Here is a 16,841-nt window from a genome sequence, read left to right on the forward strand (position 1 = left end):
GTTCCCAACTCACTATATTTTCTTGAGACATACATTTTTGTTTGCAGTTTTGCTGAAGGACTCAGGCCCTGAAAGTGAGGGGTAAGGTGAGGATCTATGCTTTCACTGTTATGGATAGAAACTCAGTTTCTTCCTTTATGCCAGTGGAGCCAAGTTTGTAATTGCAGTCTACAAGGCTGAAAAGCTAGGCAAACAGAAGCATTTAAAAAAAAATACTCAGTTTTAAGCCATTGTTTTTGTATCTTGGAACCTACGGACTGGCATTTGAAATCTGGGGTGTAGCAAAGGAAACCTTATAGTGGATTTAAAGAGAAGTGAGCTTCACAACTTGAAGAGTATCTGTCCTGAAAGAATCAAGTGTTTGTTTCTAAGGGTTGATCAGTTAGTGACCCCAGCCCTTTGGAGATGGACTCACCAGTGACTGGAAAATACTGATGAGTGATATCCTTGTTGTAGTGAGTTAAAGGGAGGCAGAGGATTGTCGTGAGAGATGGGTTTGAAGATGAGGCTGAATGTTATGTCAGATGCTATAGTCACTTAGAAGATGCACCTTGGTTAAAAGTTCAGGTGTATTTTTCAGCTGGATAAATGTTTTTTGTTTTCAGGCCAACATGCAAATTGCGAAGCAAGGAGCCTCAAGGTTTTCTAGTATCATCATTGCATTGACAGATGGCAAGCTAGATGGTCTGATTCCCTTGCATGCAGAGAAAGAGGTGAGCACTAGGTCAAAATGCATATTATATTCTGAAAAGTTTGGGTGTTGCCTGTTGAATGAAAAAATGCTTATTCCTTTGTTCTTTTTTGGGACAGGCAAAGAAATCCAGAGAGCTGGGAGCTAGAGTTTACTGTGTTGGTGTCCTTGATTTTGTACAAGAACAGGTAAGAATGTTACTGTTCTAGATTACTAGGCAGTACCTTGTCGCAGGGTTTTATACAGTTAAGTAATACAGAAATTAATTTTACTTACGTTAGGTAGTATAACATCTTCTCTGTCTCAGGAAGCAGACACGTATTAAGATGTGTATATAGACAGAGAATGTGTGCATGTTGCTTTCATTACTGAGAAGACCTGTCAGAAATACCCTTGCTAGCTGGTAGTTGCCAGCAGGAAATGATACAGGTAGAACCCCTGTCATTAAGATGGTAACCAGATTAGGCTACGGGTCGCATCAACAAAGTAGGTACAGACAAGCTTCAAGTAGCGTTTACAACAGCTTTGGAATAAGAAAAAGAAGAAAATAGAAAATGTCCTTCATTGACTGAAAGCTCTTCCATGGTTGTCATGTCCTAGTGAAGGCTGTAGCTACTCTTGTACAGTGGAGGTGACTTAAACAAAGTGTAGAGGAATGAAGCCGGGTTAATTAACATTGCTAACATACAGCTGTGGGCTGGCTTCAGGGCGTGGGTTGGCTGATGTAGACAAGGTGCAGCTGTGGCTGGTTCTGTGAAGCGGTTGGGCAGCCAGTGAAGAGGGAGCAGCCGAGGGAGAGAGAGGAGGAAGAAGCAGAGAGAAGGGAGTGTGTGCCCTGGCTGAGAAGAGACTGGGAGAAGGCAGCAGAGGGACTGGCATGGACAGTATGTTGGTACGTGGTGGTAAAAGGCCTTGTTGCAGCTGGCTGGTTTGGAGAGTGCCGTGACAACGGAGAAGTAGGCAAATGGCCCTTCACTATATAGCAAGTGCATAGAAAGCCTTTAATGGAAGGCAGAGCAAACAGGGAAGATATTTGGAAAGAGTTATGAAATCACTGCCAAGATCCAGGCACTGAAAGGTTTCTTTGGTGTGGTGGTTTGTCATGATGGCTAGCCACTATACCATTTTGTTAGCTGTAGTAGGTTGTAGTAAGTCTTCCTGTTTAGGAAAGCCATAGTTAGCTGTGAGGGAACTTCAGAATGTTCCTTCTCTTTGCAGAGTTGATGGGAGTTGTTTTTAGACATCCATGTACATTTTAAGGGTAAAGAGCAGTGTGACAGATTTAGTTTGCCAAATGATTCACCTGTTTGTATCCATTTTCTCTCCAAAGCTTGAAAAAATTGCTGACACAAAAGAGCAAGTCTTCCCTGTCACTGGAGGATTCCAAGCACTTAAGGGGATAATAAATTCTGTGAGTATCAGGCAATAAGCTTAATATTTCCTCAAGATTACAGCTTACTACTCTCTGGTCCCACTTACATTTCCAGACAAAATTGGGTCCTAAATCAGTAATTACAAAATACTAAGTTTTTTCCTCCTTATCTTAGAGATGCAGTTCTGTAAATTAACGTTGCCTGCCACTCCTGGAATTGCTCATGCTCAGGCCTGATGGGGAGTTGGAGGACTCCATACAAGTGTAGTGAGTTTGAGGGGCATGCGCTGAGGAATGTCTGCTATAGGTTTAGCATGAAAAATGGGACATTTCCTCTGCAAGAGTTGAGGACAACTGGTTAAAATCATGAGGAATTGTCTAAATCTTTATATACAGAGAAGCATTCTAAATACATATTTTAGCCTTGACTTTAATCGCACTTTTCCCCAGTAAGCAATAAGACTTTCAGTTTCTTTTTTTTTTTAGCATTCCATGAGAAACTCCCTTCAATGAGATGAGGCCATTCAACTGGTTACTTTGATTTGCAAGAAGGGATCAAAGCAAGAAGAACATTTTTCTTGTGATCAGTGGCTTGACAGTATTTTAGCTGTGTGTCAAGACGACATGTTCAGTTGTGGGGACCTAATTTATTTGCCTCATCTTAAACTAAAAGCTGTGTGTTTTAAGCAAGGTTAATGATGGTGCTGCTGCATGTAGGAAGCACAATGAAAAAAAAAGTCAAGTTAAAACCAATAATGAAATCCTTTTACTGAGAGAGATCCCACTATAACTCATTTCCCTTTCCTGCTTTTCTTTTTTAATAAACAAAGGATACTGCTCAAATTCAGGATACTATGCAGTCATGAATTTATCACTTCCCTTGAATAGTGTGTTTTTTGTGGAAGTTGATGTCATAATGAAACAACTTATTTTCCTTCTTGATGCTTTAAATAAGTGTAACTTCAGAATCTTTATTGCACCTTCTAAAGAAATACAATCAACCTTTTCTTGCAGTGATGTTTATATTCCTGAAAAGGCAGTACACCCCATGCAGTACTGCTTTTTTTAAAAAATCTCATTCTATGCCATTTTAAAGACTTAGAAGAATCCGTTACTCTGCTAGTGCAACATGATGCAACATTGAAGCTACTAGTGATAGACTTATTCACGAGCTGAATGTTTAACCCCAGTTGATTACATTAAGTTTCCAAGGATACTACATTTCAAAATTTCTATGTCAAGATAGAACTAGACAAGGGATTAAAGACATTCACACCTGGAGTTTCCCCTCCAGCAAGGGTCACTGACCTGCATATTGGATCATTCCAAGGAGTCAGGTTTCCCTGTGCTTGAAGCAGCAGGGGTAGGATCACTTGAGATTTTTGAAGAGTTCAGCTCTTCAAACACGCAGAAGACTGGTGTCACTCGTAGGTTGTCCCATTATCCCCCATTTGTGGCCAAGGTATTTTTGGACAGTCTCTGGCTAATAGCAGTGCCCATTGCCTCTTCTATACCTCCCAGGAGCTTTCAAGCATCTTCACTTTTTTGTGGACAGAGGAGGGAAGCTTTTCTGATAAGATTGGGCAGATGGTTCTTAAACAAACCTCAGTCCAGGTTCTTCTGGCACTTGTGAAAAACCCAAGCATAAAAATCCTTCATTTGTACAATATCATGGCTGTAGAGCAAGAGAAAACGCACATAACAGTATGACCTTGTTTTAAGATAACAGCTTAGCATTGACAGGGGCTGTACAGAAAAAGCAAACTTCAGCTATGCTGTTCCACATCTTAAATGCGTTGTCTGCTCCTTTAAACGGTGACTGAACTGAATTGTTTAGGGTTTTAACAGACTGCAGCTGGAGTAGACTTCTCAACACTTAGCTTACTGCACATTTCTGTCCATAAAAAGACTCCTATGTTGTGGTTGTCAGGGCAGTGGAAAATGTTTTTGCTTATAAATAAAGGAGCATAAGGCCTTTCTGATAGAAAAAAATCAACTGACTTCAGTCTTACCTGCATCAGTCTTGTTTGTTGGGATAAAGCATCCAACAAAACCAGTTAATGCTAGTGATTTGATAGCTCCTGAGAGCTTTTAGAGGCTTAAATATTGTTTACAGATTTCTGAAAATCACTGAATCTAACCAGAATTTCATTGAGCAGTCAAGGCATTTGAAACTCCCCTTTCCTTTTCTCTAGTAAAGATGTTAAATGTGTTTATTAGAAGCAGTGGGAGAATGATACTTTGCCAGCGTCCCAATTTCACCACAGAACATGGATGGAAGTATTCGTAGATAGTGATTTTTGTTTGTTGGTTTAGTTTTTTTTTTTAATGCATTTTTTTCTTCTTTCTTTTTTTTTTTTTTTTTTTAGTGCATGTGTGGTGGCTGTATTAATATGACTTTTTGGTACACTGTAGTTATAACTCTGTTTTCTTTGAAGGGCTTTTGACAGACCGATTCTGCCAATTCATTCTCATTGCATTATAAAGCTGATATGCAGATCTAATTGAACATGAAATAGTCAGTTTTCCTTTTTATTCACAATTATAAATCTATTTCAGTTTGCAAGTTAGCTAGAGAATACGGGCTCAAAGAGACACTCTCATAAAAGGGAAAGCTAATTTCAAAACAGATGAAAGTGAAATACCCACATCACAAACACGCAGAAGTATTGCTCAAAGTGTGGTGTCAAAGGTGCAGTTGTGAAACCCTCCATGAACATTGTTGAACACTTCTCGTTTAGCGAAAATATACTGTTTACAGAAATGGCAGCAACCCAGGAATTAAAACCCTCAAGCAAAACTGCAGCACAGAACTGTTCAGTAGGAATGATTGGAGGAGCTGCTCAAAGCCTCTACTACATTTGTCTACCAGACTTGGCTGTGAAATTTTTTGGCTGCTACATTGTTATAGCAAATTCCAGGAGAGCTGAGCAGTTAATCTTCATTTGTTGATGAAAAAAAAAAGTGATGAGTTCGATCATAGAGTATCTGTTAGTACCTGCTTCTGCAGTTGTTTGAAGCCTAAGTAATTCCAATTTATTTTCTTTGGACAGATACACAAAATATGTTTAATTTTGGCAAGGGATTAACATTCAAGACAGTAGGGATGAACATTTAGAGAAAACCTAACTCAGATGTTGAGTGGCTTGCATTGTGTTTTGACCTTCTTATTAGTTAAGATAAAATCCCAGTGAAGTGAGTAAGGATTTAAGCACCACCATGCTGTGTTTGGTTTCTGATGAATAATACCAACTAGCGATTCAAAACCCTGTGCAGGCTTCTGTGAAGAGCCAACCATTTTATGAATTTTCCAGCTCTTCTGATGCTGCTAACCTCTAACTTCACAAAGTAGTAACTAAACAGCATTGTCAGGGTAAATAAATCTAAGGAAAAGTCTAGAGCTTAAAAGAAAAATGCTGAAGGCAAGTTATTATGCTATCAGGAGCAGTTTACTGATGTAGTTTGGCTGGTAATTACATGGAGTATGGCCTCATGAGCAAGCCATAGCAGCGTGAACTGTAAGGGTTTGGGAGAGCACAATTTATATCACCGTGTGCCAGTTCAGTACTATATAAGAAAATGAAATCCATTCTTCTTTCTCTTCCTTTCTTATATATGTTATTATTTTCTTTTACCCATTTGATAAAGAACCACTTGAGAATTTATCATTTATACTGTTAAGTCTGAGTCCATCTGTCATAACTAAAATAGCACTTTCCTACCTGGCTTTTGGGGGTGTGTTAGTGAGGCTGCACATTTCTTGATCCAAGGGTGCTGAGCTGTAAGCAAGCAGTCTGTAAGGAAGGAAGCTCAAGAGTGCCTCACTTGCACTTACCAGATATGGTTACGAACCAGCACTTGCATCAGGTGAAACTGTGGAGACTTTGTGCCTATGAGATAGCTCAGTCAGACTTGAAAGTTCCGTGAGAGATGAGTTTCTGCAAGGTGACTAAAGGCTGTGGGGCTGACAGCCTTGAGAGCACTGGATGATCTCTCAGGCATTGGCTAAACTCTTCTCTGTAGTGTAAAAAACAGTATTGGACTCCTGGTCACAGAGAGGAGCAGAAGATGTTTGTATTCACAGGAGCAGGAAATTTTGCTGTTCTGAACACTGTTCATTTTAGCTGTTCACTAACAAAATGATAAATGGACGAATAGTGATAAGCAATTAAATTAAGGAGCTGGGAGCCAAGGTGCCATACCGCTTGAATTAAACACATGGAGTCTTTCAACAAGACAGTATCTTTCATGAGGCTGAAGTTTCTGTAATGTTCCTGTAATGCTCTGCTGTAAACCAGTATGTTTTGTTTTCCAGTTTTCCCCTGCAATTTTCCCAAGTTTTGCCTGCTTGTGTGGCACGTTTCTGTGCATGTGGTTTGCACAGCTCAACAAATCTGAATCACTTTTATGTGCCACATTCTGAAAAAACCCCCAGACAAACAGTGAAAGAACCTTGCTTCCCCTTTCTGTTAAACACAAGTCCTGCTGATTTGTGAGTGGAAGTTGGTTGTCTCTGCAGGCAGAATGGGACAAGGCTACTGCCTCTCAAAGTTACATTAGTGGAACTCACTTCAGTAACGTTATTAGGGTGGGTGACGGTTCTAAGTCAACTTAAACACATTTTTATACTAAAGTGAGGTGGCAGCACTTCATACAGGAAGGTAAAATATATTTTGTACTTAAGAAACCCCATTAAAGTGTAATCAGATAAGACTACAGGAACTGATACGTGCAGAACGTAAGAGGAAGTAGTCAGTTGAAGAAAAGTTCAATCTAAAATTGTTTTATCTTTGTTACAAGATTTCTTAAGAATTCTGCCTGAGAAGGATTAGGAATAGAATTGGTAAGCTGTCCTTTGCTTGTTCATTTTGCAGGTGGTCAGTTTCAAATTGTTCATTTTATGTGGGAAAACCACCCTTAAACATAGTGGACAAAAAGAAATTGACCAAAACATGTAAGCTGAGCAGTTAGACTATCTAAAACATTGTAAATTGAAGCTAAATTGTCTCCAGGGTGGCTAAGCCTCTCAGGAAAAACCTCTAACCTTTATGCATAAAGTTTTAAGTTTGTCCAAGAAAAGTTACAAATTCATAGATAATATTGCCACAGAATGTTAAGTCTTGAACGTTAGCGTAGGTATGGAGAGACAAGACACTGCACCACCGCCTGTGGATGGCCCTGCTGCAGCTGTGCCTTGACTACTGTGTTGCCAGTACTAATGTTGCTGCAGGAATGATACTAACAAAAACTGGAAGAAGGTTAGCTAACAGTGTAACCATGAGGGGGAAGGGACAGTACCACAGGAAGGAATGATTCGTGGAAGAATAGCATAATATATACATCAGTAGTTCTTTGCTCAGGCAGAGCTTTTTCTTGTGAAAATGCCTGCGCTGAAATGAGTAGTACCACTTGCTATGTGGTACCTTACCCCTTGTGGTGACATTTCTCAGTATCTACTCAAGTATCGACCTCTCAGTGAAAGGGTAACTTGCGGGAGAGGAGACCTTGGTGTTTGTAGCATATAAACTCTGAGGCTAAAGTAGAGTTACTTAGAACCCATCCCATGAGTGTACCTAGGAACAGTAAAATTGAACAAAGGATTAAATGCGTCCAGAGTCCTTTAAAAAAATATGCACCATGAACGTAGGGGCAGACTCTTGCTAGAGTGGTATAAGCAGGTAGTGCTATAAAAAAATCCTACTGCCTAATTGCAGAATTCTTTCCAGCAAAACTCTTGTTTTAGGATAGAGGGAACTCTGCTTATAAAGAACAGTCAGCAAAATCTTTTTAGCATTCACATTCATTTGAGCAACAGTGAAGGATACGTATTGAATATCTGGGGGGAGGTGGGTGGGTTTCCACTCAGTTAGATGGTCACTGTATCAATCACTGTGCACGACAGTGCATTCCTACCTTTAAGTTACATGAACTGGTGACAGCTAGATCAGCAGGGCCTAGGGGGAACCACTGCAGAAAACATACATCGCAGTGGTGTGCTCAACAGTTCTCAGTACATGACAAGTCACTTCTCACCCTGAATGTGGCAACAGTTGTCATCACTACACTTGTACCCCAGTGCCTCAGTAGAGGGAGGGGCCACACAGGCTGTTGGCAAGATTTGGTGGAAAGCAGACCTGTATGCCTTAGAGTCTTAACAAAAAAAGTCAGCAGGGAGAGAGGTAAGCGACTCACATTGAACAGTGAGTTGATGCCGGATGGGGGAAGGAACGAAGTCTAGCAAGTGATAGCCAGTTATGCTGAGGTAGGCCAGAGCGAAGAACAATTTTAGCCTTTAGGTTTGTAAAACTTACTGCAAGGACTTTACAAAAATGTCCTCTGGTCTCTGTGAATCTGACACCTTCTGCACTAGATAAGCTATCAGCAACACTTCCTTGTTCTGACCTGACTTTTGCACTGAGGTGATAGTGAATTACTAAACTCATATGAGTCAATCAACATCTGGCATTGTTACCTGCTGTAAGGCAATAGGACAGGTCAGCAGAGTTCACGTTTCAGGTGTAGTGGGAAATTTAACAACCACAACAGTTAGTGCTCCAAGGTTAGATGTTCTGGTAAATGCACAGTACCTCTAATGTGAATGTTCACTGAGCCTCTTCTGTCTAAACTGCTTGTGTCTTGGTGGCTTGCATCTTGGCCATTGAGTAGCAATCGGGGACTACATTATTCTGAAGTAGCTGATACTTCTGTCATGAACTAGCTTATCTCACTAGAGCTGAAATTCTTCCATAGTCCACCTTGCTTAGAGTATGCAGAGTCTGACCTTCCCCTTATTCCTTAAATGGGTGTGGATGAAGGAAGGAGGGTCAACCAACTGACCACATGCTGTTAAGATTTTTCAAGAGCAAAATCAGCTTAAATGGTTCATTATCAATTATACATCAACTTAATTGGATCATTTCCTGTAGGAAGAAAATATGCTCAATTTATGCACTGTGAATCCAGGAAGCAAACTATTAAACATTTAAGGAGGTGGGGGGAGGAGAAATGCAACAAGTTATCATTAAAAGAATTATTCTGATTAAATCATTCATCTTCATCAGTCCCTTTGGATGGTCTGATATGCAAGCTGCACCGGGTGCAAGGTTTAGAACTAACGTTGTGCTATGTTTTCCATGTGATTGAGACAGAGTAGATAGTTTTGGGAATTACTGCATGTAGTTGTTAAAAGGAATCAATGGCCTGGAATAGAATGCTTTCTGCTCTACCCTTCACTGCTGTGCAGCCTTTAATTTGACATTCTCTGACATATTACAAACCATATAATGTTCTCCTAGAGAACAGAGAGCTTGATAAGCCAGCAACATAACTGACATGGTTCCAGTTTGCATGAGCATGTGTGTGCCTTGTGATTTGAATTTGACTTGTCAGCTATCCTGGCATGGCTATCAGTTCTGTTACATAAGGGAGGCTGTAAAACTCACTTGGAGTGAAGCACTTGCAAGTCCAAGTGAAATGTAGTGTTTCCTTAGTGGTAAGTTGTTTTGAGCCAGATTTTCCTTACTAATTAAAAAAAAAAATTAATAGCCCAAACAACTTTTTTCCTGTTATAGAAAGTAACAGTTTGTCTTGATTCTTACTTACATTACTTGATAAGTAATGGGTTTAGCGTTGTTTTTGTCATTTTGGGGGTAAAGGGTTCTGATACTGCTAAAATACGCATCTCTCATGACCTAGTGTTTTGCATTCTACATTTGGTTTACTCAGTGACTGCAAATGAGGTACTGCTTAGACATTGTGTAATTAGAATATTCTCACTAACCTGACACTGCACCAGGCTTCTCTCTGATGGTTATTTTATGCAAGACCATATGTCTCAGGGATTTTTTTTTTTCCCCCATTTAGATAGGGGACAGGATAGCAACCTTACCCCCTTTACCCTTGCTCTTTGTCTAAAGCATTGCTGTGCAGTGTCAGGAAGTATGCTGACATTAGCAGAGAGTTGTAGTTAAGAACACAGATGTTTGGCAGCAGATAGAGGTAGATCTCATTAGATATTAACTGCTATAGTTCCTTTGCTGTGACTTTGTTGGGGAGAAGCATCAAAATGGTGTTCCCTGTGAAAGCTTGCATTTAATTCCAAGTTACCTTGAATTGATTGTCTTCTGTCTAGTGTGAGGCAGCCCTGTTGCCTCATTGGTTTCCACCCAGATTAGTCCTGGGAAAAAAAATGGGAAAGGGTAGGGCTTGCTTTGACGCAGTAGAGACACATGATGTGGGACTGGCCCATATAGTATGGCATTTCATTTTGCCTATGGGTTGCCATGGGTTGTTTTTTTCTTTTTAATACTCTTCTTTTTCCATTAAGTTCAGATTATAATGTCACAGACCTTGTGACACTATCTGAAAGAATAGAAGATTTCACTTTGGAAACAAGCAATTAACTTTAGGGAGTTTAAATATTAGTTGGCATGTGGAGAAGCTGGCCTTTCCAGAGCCTAAGGTGTGCTGTGAATGTCCTTCTGGTGTAAAGATCCCAGGTATGATTAAGGTTACTCAGGTGTCATCACTGAAATCAAGGGCTGCACTTAATTTTCACTTGTAACCTATTCCAGGTCTTTATCTTTAAAGCCTAAGTCCACCACAGTATAAGGGACACAACTCCTATGCAGGCAAAAAAAAAGCATTAACTCATGAATGAGAGAAACCTGTAATGATACCAGCATACTTACAGTCTGAGATTTTCACCACCCCGATTTCACACATGTTCGCTTTTACATGCTGTAAGATTCAATGAATTCAGTGTGAAAAATAATGATGTGTAGACAGTCAGCATTTCATTGTCTAAAAAAAACCCCACCAGCCAGTGAGTCCATTACACCAATTAAACACCTCTTGCTTTACTTTCATTTCCTTTTTACTGCCACAGCAATAGTGGAAAAAAAAAAATGTTCTAAGTTACAGGAAAAAAAAAAAAAAGAAGGAATAAAGCTGCCAGTAGTACTTCCAGATGACTCATAGAAAAATAAAAATATGTGGGAACATGGGTTGAGCCCAGTCCTAATTCAGCCAATCAGCACAAAATATTTTAAGAGCTAAACAAAGTGCTGCATGAACTCTGTTTTGATAGGTTCTGCCTGACTCACTCCAGCCAGACAGGCTGCTAGCCCAACCTAATTCAAAGCAACTAAATCAAACAGGAGTACAGTGCTGTTTTCATTACACATTCTTCAGAGGAGTTCTACAGCCCCAAGCTGGGGCAAAGCTCAAGAAGGTATTAGCTCAGAGAAGGGAGTAACTCCACAGCAGTGTTCCACAGGTTCAGACAGCTTCGTACAGCTCCAGCCTAGGGTTCCTAGACCCTACTTACAGGCACTACTACTCCTGTGCACCCCAACAGTTCTGTTCCTGCCTACTGCTTAAGTATCAGCTCCCTGAGTCCCAGTTATCCAGGTGTGTGGCATTCCTTGATCAGCATTCAGTGGGAGCCAAAAGGTGTGGGGAATCCCTAATCAGGAAACAGCCCAAGAAATTGAGTGTTACAGCTGACAATCGAAGACACTTCGTGTAGGTACACAGATCCAACTGAGACTAGTAATGCTAAACGTGGTTTTAAATGCTCTTACGTCATCAGGGCTCTCTCAGATACTGGTTTGTGCATTAGCTGTAGTGTGTGCTATCTTCCCTTCCTACTTCCTTTCTTTCAGTACATTTTATCGAATTAAGTATCTGTTTTGCAGTAACAGTTACAAGGTTGTAGTGGCTAACTTGAGCATGTTTACCAGTACGGCTTGATTGAGGGTGGAACTAAAGGAGATGCACCTCTTTGTGATGGAGGTTTCACAGGGCACTTGGCACAGTATGTGAGGAAAAGTGCATCCTTTTTGTGTGTCATGCTATGAACATAGCTTCTCCAGTTTTAATTATGTTTGCAGTTTACTGTAGTGCCTTCATCTGCTTTCCTTCTGTTTTGTTATATTTTGCTTACTAGGCGTTATGCTTACAGTATCCCTAGAGAAAATGATGAGCCCCACATTGGAAGGGAGAGAGGAAAGAAAAGGGGAAGGAAATCTCCACAGAAAAGCCACTGTCTTCAGTTTGCTGTCAGACTAGCATTTAAGGTTTTTTTTAGTGCTGTTTTGCCATCTTTCTGAATTGTGCAGCACACATTTTGCAGTGAGTATACACATGGCTGGCTAGCGGCGTATCAATGGGCAGTGCTCCAGGCGCAAGCTCAGAGTGCAGTGAGCAGGAGCTAATACTGCTGTAAATACATTTTTGCACACAGACTGTGGAAGTGGTTATATTGCACTGTCAGCATGCTTTGCACATGTCTTGCCATACATTAGTACAGCAAATAAGATTATTTTTTAAAGGTGAACATTTATTTGCTCTTTAAAATTTGGTTCTGGAAATGGCAAGTTAGATGCATTTGTTTTATTACAGTACCTAGCTTTTGTTCAGGGAACCATATTGCCTGCCCCTGTAGAGAGTCAAGCCAACCTGATTTGGGATTGGCTTCCAATGAGCAATGATGTAAACAAAGAGGTGCATGTTTGAAATTGAAACGTAGGGAGCAAAGCCCGTGGATGACTCTAGAAATCCTGAGTTGTTCAGAATCATTAGTGTGCCAAGTCTGACCAAAACGGGTCAAAGAGCTCTCTTCCTCTGGCAGTTCACGGTTATCTTTTTACTGGGAAGCAAACACCTTATACATCCATACATCCTTTTCTAGTTTCAGAACAGTAGACTTAAAAATTGTGAATGGTTGTTCAATAAAGAATCCAGCTGTGCTGACGACCTGCCCCAAATCCTGAACTCGGCGTACAGTTCCGGGGAGGAACAGATGCCATGCGATTTTTGATTTATGGTGCTGACTGCTGCCAAAAACTTTTGAACTGCATACTGGGGCTAAGCGTAATCGAACGGTGCTGTGAAATAAATTGACACTTAGCGTATTTTGTTAATTGTGGATGTACAGTTGGGTTGCTCATGGCTCGTTACTACTGCATTGTTCTCACAATTTCTTGGAACATGAAATTCATTAAAGTGCTGGAAGGGAAAGTTGTTTTAGCCTGCATGTAACACTGTACCGCATGGTACAGCTCTGTTCCACAGTATGTTCCGAGTGTATGGTAGTCAAAATACTTAAAAAGCTACAGGAGCTGTACTGCTTTACTCTTTAAATTCTGAAAACTTTTAAGAGGAGGTAGCAAGGGTGAAAAAGTGAATCAAAGCAGAGCCAGGCCCAGTCCGTGACAAGTTAAAGAGGTACTGGAAGATGCAGTAGTCACGTTTTCTGTGGAAAGAAATGTTTGCATAAAGTAGAGACAAGAACTATGATAAAGCCAAAATTTATAAACAGAGGTGGAGTTCACAAAGACTGAAAGCACTAGTGGGCCTGATGTCATCTTGTTATTTGGTTGCCTTTTTGCAATTTATTGCAGGAGCATCTGCCTTTTCTATGCTAATGTAATTATTTGCATAGGTCTATTGTTTCTGAAGCTTAAATCTAACAAAACATGATTCTGTTTTTCAATTCAGACACCTACAGGTTAAAAACTGACAATGTTTCTGTAAAACATCTTGAATTGAATTATATGTTTTTTTAATGACAATAATGCTAAACCACTGATTTAGGAAGTGGGCTGTGAAGTTTATGTGAACCTTTGGGAACCTTTGAGTGGGAAGTGCATAGAAATCCATGCCACTGATAAGGATTGATATTGGTTTTAAGTACGGATTAACAATCAGGTTGTTCAGAAAAAAATCTGCTAGGTGAGAAGTGGTCCCAAATGGGAAAGCTGATGAAGTGGATGGAATAGATTTTCTACAACTGTTTTAAATTACATGTGTATGTATTTGTGCCTGAGCAAGATTAAACTTACATTGAACACAAAACTGTGGCTTGTAAGCCTCTGAAATAGCTTGAGAGATGGAGATAGGTGACAATCGGACTATGTAGAACTGAAGGAGAAAATCTGAACACTAGTTAGGTGGTTCAGGAGCTAAACAGTTCTGTTTCTGATTGCTACACGCTTCACTGTTAGTGAGCTGATAGAAGGCGTTTGACAGTAAGAGTGCATAGAGATGCTTGTAAAGGACAGGGTCTCTGAGAGCTGTGTGCGTGCCAGATTCTACAGGACTGTTGTGCAGGGAAGCTGTATCTGATTTTCAGTATGGGACATCAAAGCCTCAGTCTGGCAAGGACCATCTTTAACTGTAAGTCAGGATCTCATCCCACCATATTGAACAGAGTATTCATATGCCTAAAGTTACACATGCAGATAAGGAACATGATGGGTGGCTCACAGACAGAGCTGGGTAGTCCAGCAGTTGATTTACAAGTGACCCTTTCAGAAAAGAAAAGCCTGTTTGGCCAAATAGAATCCCAGTGTATGTCAGTGGGTTTACACTGAGGGTGAATTTGCTTTTGAGTGCCCATGGGCTATCTCAGATGCCTTTATTCTGATAACTTCTGCTCTCCGAAGTATTCTGAAGTTACTAACCTGCATTACTGAGAAATGCTATGGAAAGCATACAGTATCCTTTCACTTAATAGCCATAAGATAAGATTTCACTAAGAGCTTTAGAAGCTCCTCTGCCTTCAGCCAACCCTCAGAAGCTATGCCAGGTGGTCTTTCAGTGCTGAGCATAAGCTACATACATTCATGCTGCTTGTTACTGAGGTAGCTGTTGTAATAACTGTTCTTAGAAAATGGGATAACAACATTTTTTTTAATCTTCGATGCTCCACTGCTGCTGTTGCAATATGGCAGCAATGTAACAAATTCTGTGTATGGGGGAGCTACAGAATAGGGTTTCCGTAGCAGTCTGTTGTTTTGTTGTTCAGTAGGAGGATGTTCAGGGTCTGAATTTCATGTGCCAGTTTCTTCAAGTACAAGAAACTGACTACCTTGAAGAGCAGAACTCTACTGCCTTCTCTTTTTCTAGCAGCCACATGTGCTTCCTAACAAGTGTTTAAATCACAAGCTCACAGCTGTGATTTTGATGTGATCCTCCCATTTTGATTAGCCTCTGTGTTTTTCCAGCTGTAACCAGTGTAGTTCTTCCACAGTTCTGTTTCTGAAGCTGTAAGATGATGGGAAACAGGCTGACAGGTTTCAACTCTGTTTTGCACTTTGGTTTGTGGGGAAATGTTTCTTTCTGGGACAGCTAGCATTTAGGGAGGTGACTAGAAGGAAAGCCTTTGCAAGCCTGGGAGAAGAGGGCCCTATATTTGGTGCAGAGTTTTGGCAATGAAATGGATGACATAAGCTCTTTGAATCTTTCCCTGCATGTTGTTAAACCAAGGCAATTTATAGTCTTATTTGAATTCATTTTATGTCAGCAGAGTGTTTAACTGTCCTATCCGAGGATGGCCTTATATAGTGATTATTTCAACTTTTCTTGTGGGCAGTAAGTTTCTAAATAATGAATTTGCAATGCCAGGTCACTCTCTTCGATTATCCTGAACTGGGGAAGAGGGAGTGTAGTACAGATTTTTGGGGAGTTAATTTCAACCTTGCTGAATTTGCACCCCAGGTTTCCACAGCAAGATAGTTTAAAGTTAGTTTTACATTTTCAAAAGGGGAGGTGGGGTGACATATGCATACTTTGGTTTGCATGGTGCCATTGTTAAATGTGCTTCCTTAACACACAGCTGAGATAGCTCCATTAAAAGCTGTTACTGTTGAGGGTGGTCAGATCCCTCCTCTCAGGCTGCAGAAGTGGTAAGGATGCTAGATTTCAGTTGTGCGCAAGAGCTCCCACACTCTGCGCAAGCCCAGTGTTTACCCCTTTCAGCTGCATGTAAAGCAGCAACATCTTGAAAAGGGGAACTTTGGCAATTAATATGCACTTTGGAAAATCCCTCATCAGCTGTTGCCGAAAGAGCACGCTCCAAGGGTACTGGTAGGGGTGAAACAGAACTGATCTAGAGATATGAAGACATGTTAAATAATGAACATGGATCATAAGGCAACTTGGGTAAGATGCCTTCACATCATTCCTCCTAAAGAAAAGAGATGAGCTTTTTATTGGAGTGCGCTGTGCTAGCTTGGAAGGAACAGCTTGCATGGAAAGAGTGAGAAAAAAAAAAAAAGATTAAAACAGATAGAAGAGTGTGAGCCAGAGCAAGAAAAGAGTAAATGAAGGCCACAAGTTTCTATAAATCCTTTTAAGATGCGAAAATATGTTCTCCTCTCCCACATGTGAAAGAACAAGTGGCAGTTGCCATCTTGGAAAATATTTTCAGGTTTTCCATTGTGACAGCTAAATGCTGGTTACTGTATCCTTGTGAGCCGAACCATTCAAAATGGTTGTGCTTGGTACAGTCAATGGGATTTGACCCTTTGCAAGGATGCTGTGATTTTCACTTCATTGATGGAAAATTCAGTTCAGTATAGTGTTTCAGTGTTGCTTAGAGGGTGCGTTGAGAAGAAACCAGAATGTAACAGGTTGAGAGAAGAGCTTTCTGTGTGGTGTTAGGTTGGTTCCACCTGATACAGTTCAATTCTTTGGAAGGTTTCTTTTACTTCTGCTTCTTAAGGTTACTTGATGGTTATTGTTGAAGGGAAGGATTTTCAGGGACAAGGCTGATTTCTATACCATTATTAATTTTTTAAAGCATGGACTATCAAGAAACTTTCTGAATGGCAGAAAAGGAACTAGTTAAACTTAGATAAACAAATTTTAGTATTTGCACACAGTGGGAGTTTTTCCTCTAGTGTAAGCTTTGTTTGGGTGAAAATGACAGTCTTAGTTCACCACCCTTGCAAAGAGACCGAGGATCTCTGAACAGTACAGCTTTTTCAAGCC

The 16,841-nt window shown here is 40.4% G+C and overlaps 1 protein-coding gene across 1 annotated transcript in view; it reads left to right on the forward strand.

Annotated features, from left to right (window-relative positions):
- Positions 1 to 16,841, forward strand: part of ANTXR2 (ANTXR cell adhesion molecule 2) — a 120,144-nt gene that overhangs the window by 12,250 nt on the left and 91,053 nt on the right. Inside the window, exons 5-7 of the mRNA XM_037391869.1 lie at positions 606 to 713; positions 811 to 879; positions 2,022 to 2,102. Coding sequence (XP_037247766.1) covers positions 606 to 713; positions 811 to 879; positions 2,022 to 2,102 — 258 coding nt within the window. The remainder of the gene's footprint in view (positions 1 to 605; positions 714 to 810; positions 880 to 2,021; positions 2,103 to 16,841) is intronic.

This window comes from Falco rusticolus, chromosome 1 (assembly GCF_015220075.1).
Source record: "Falco rusticolus isolate bFalRus1 chromosome 1, bFalRus1.pri, whole genome shotgun sequence".
Lineage (NCBI taxonomy): Eukaryota > Metazoa > Chordata > Aves > Falconiformes > Falconidae > Falco > Falco rusticolus.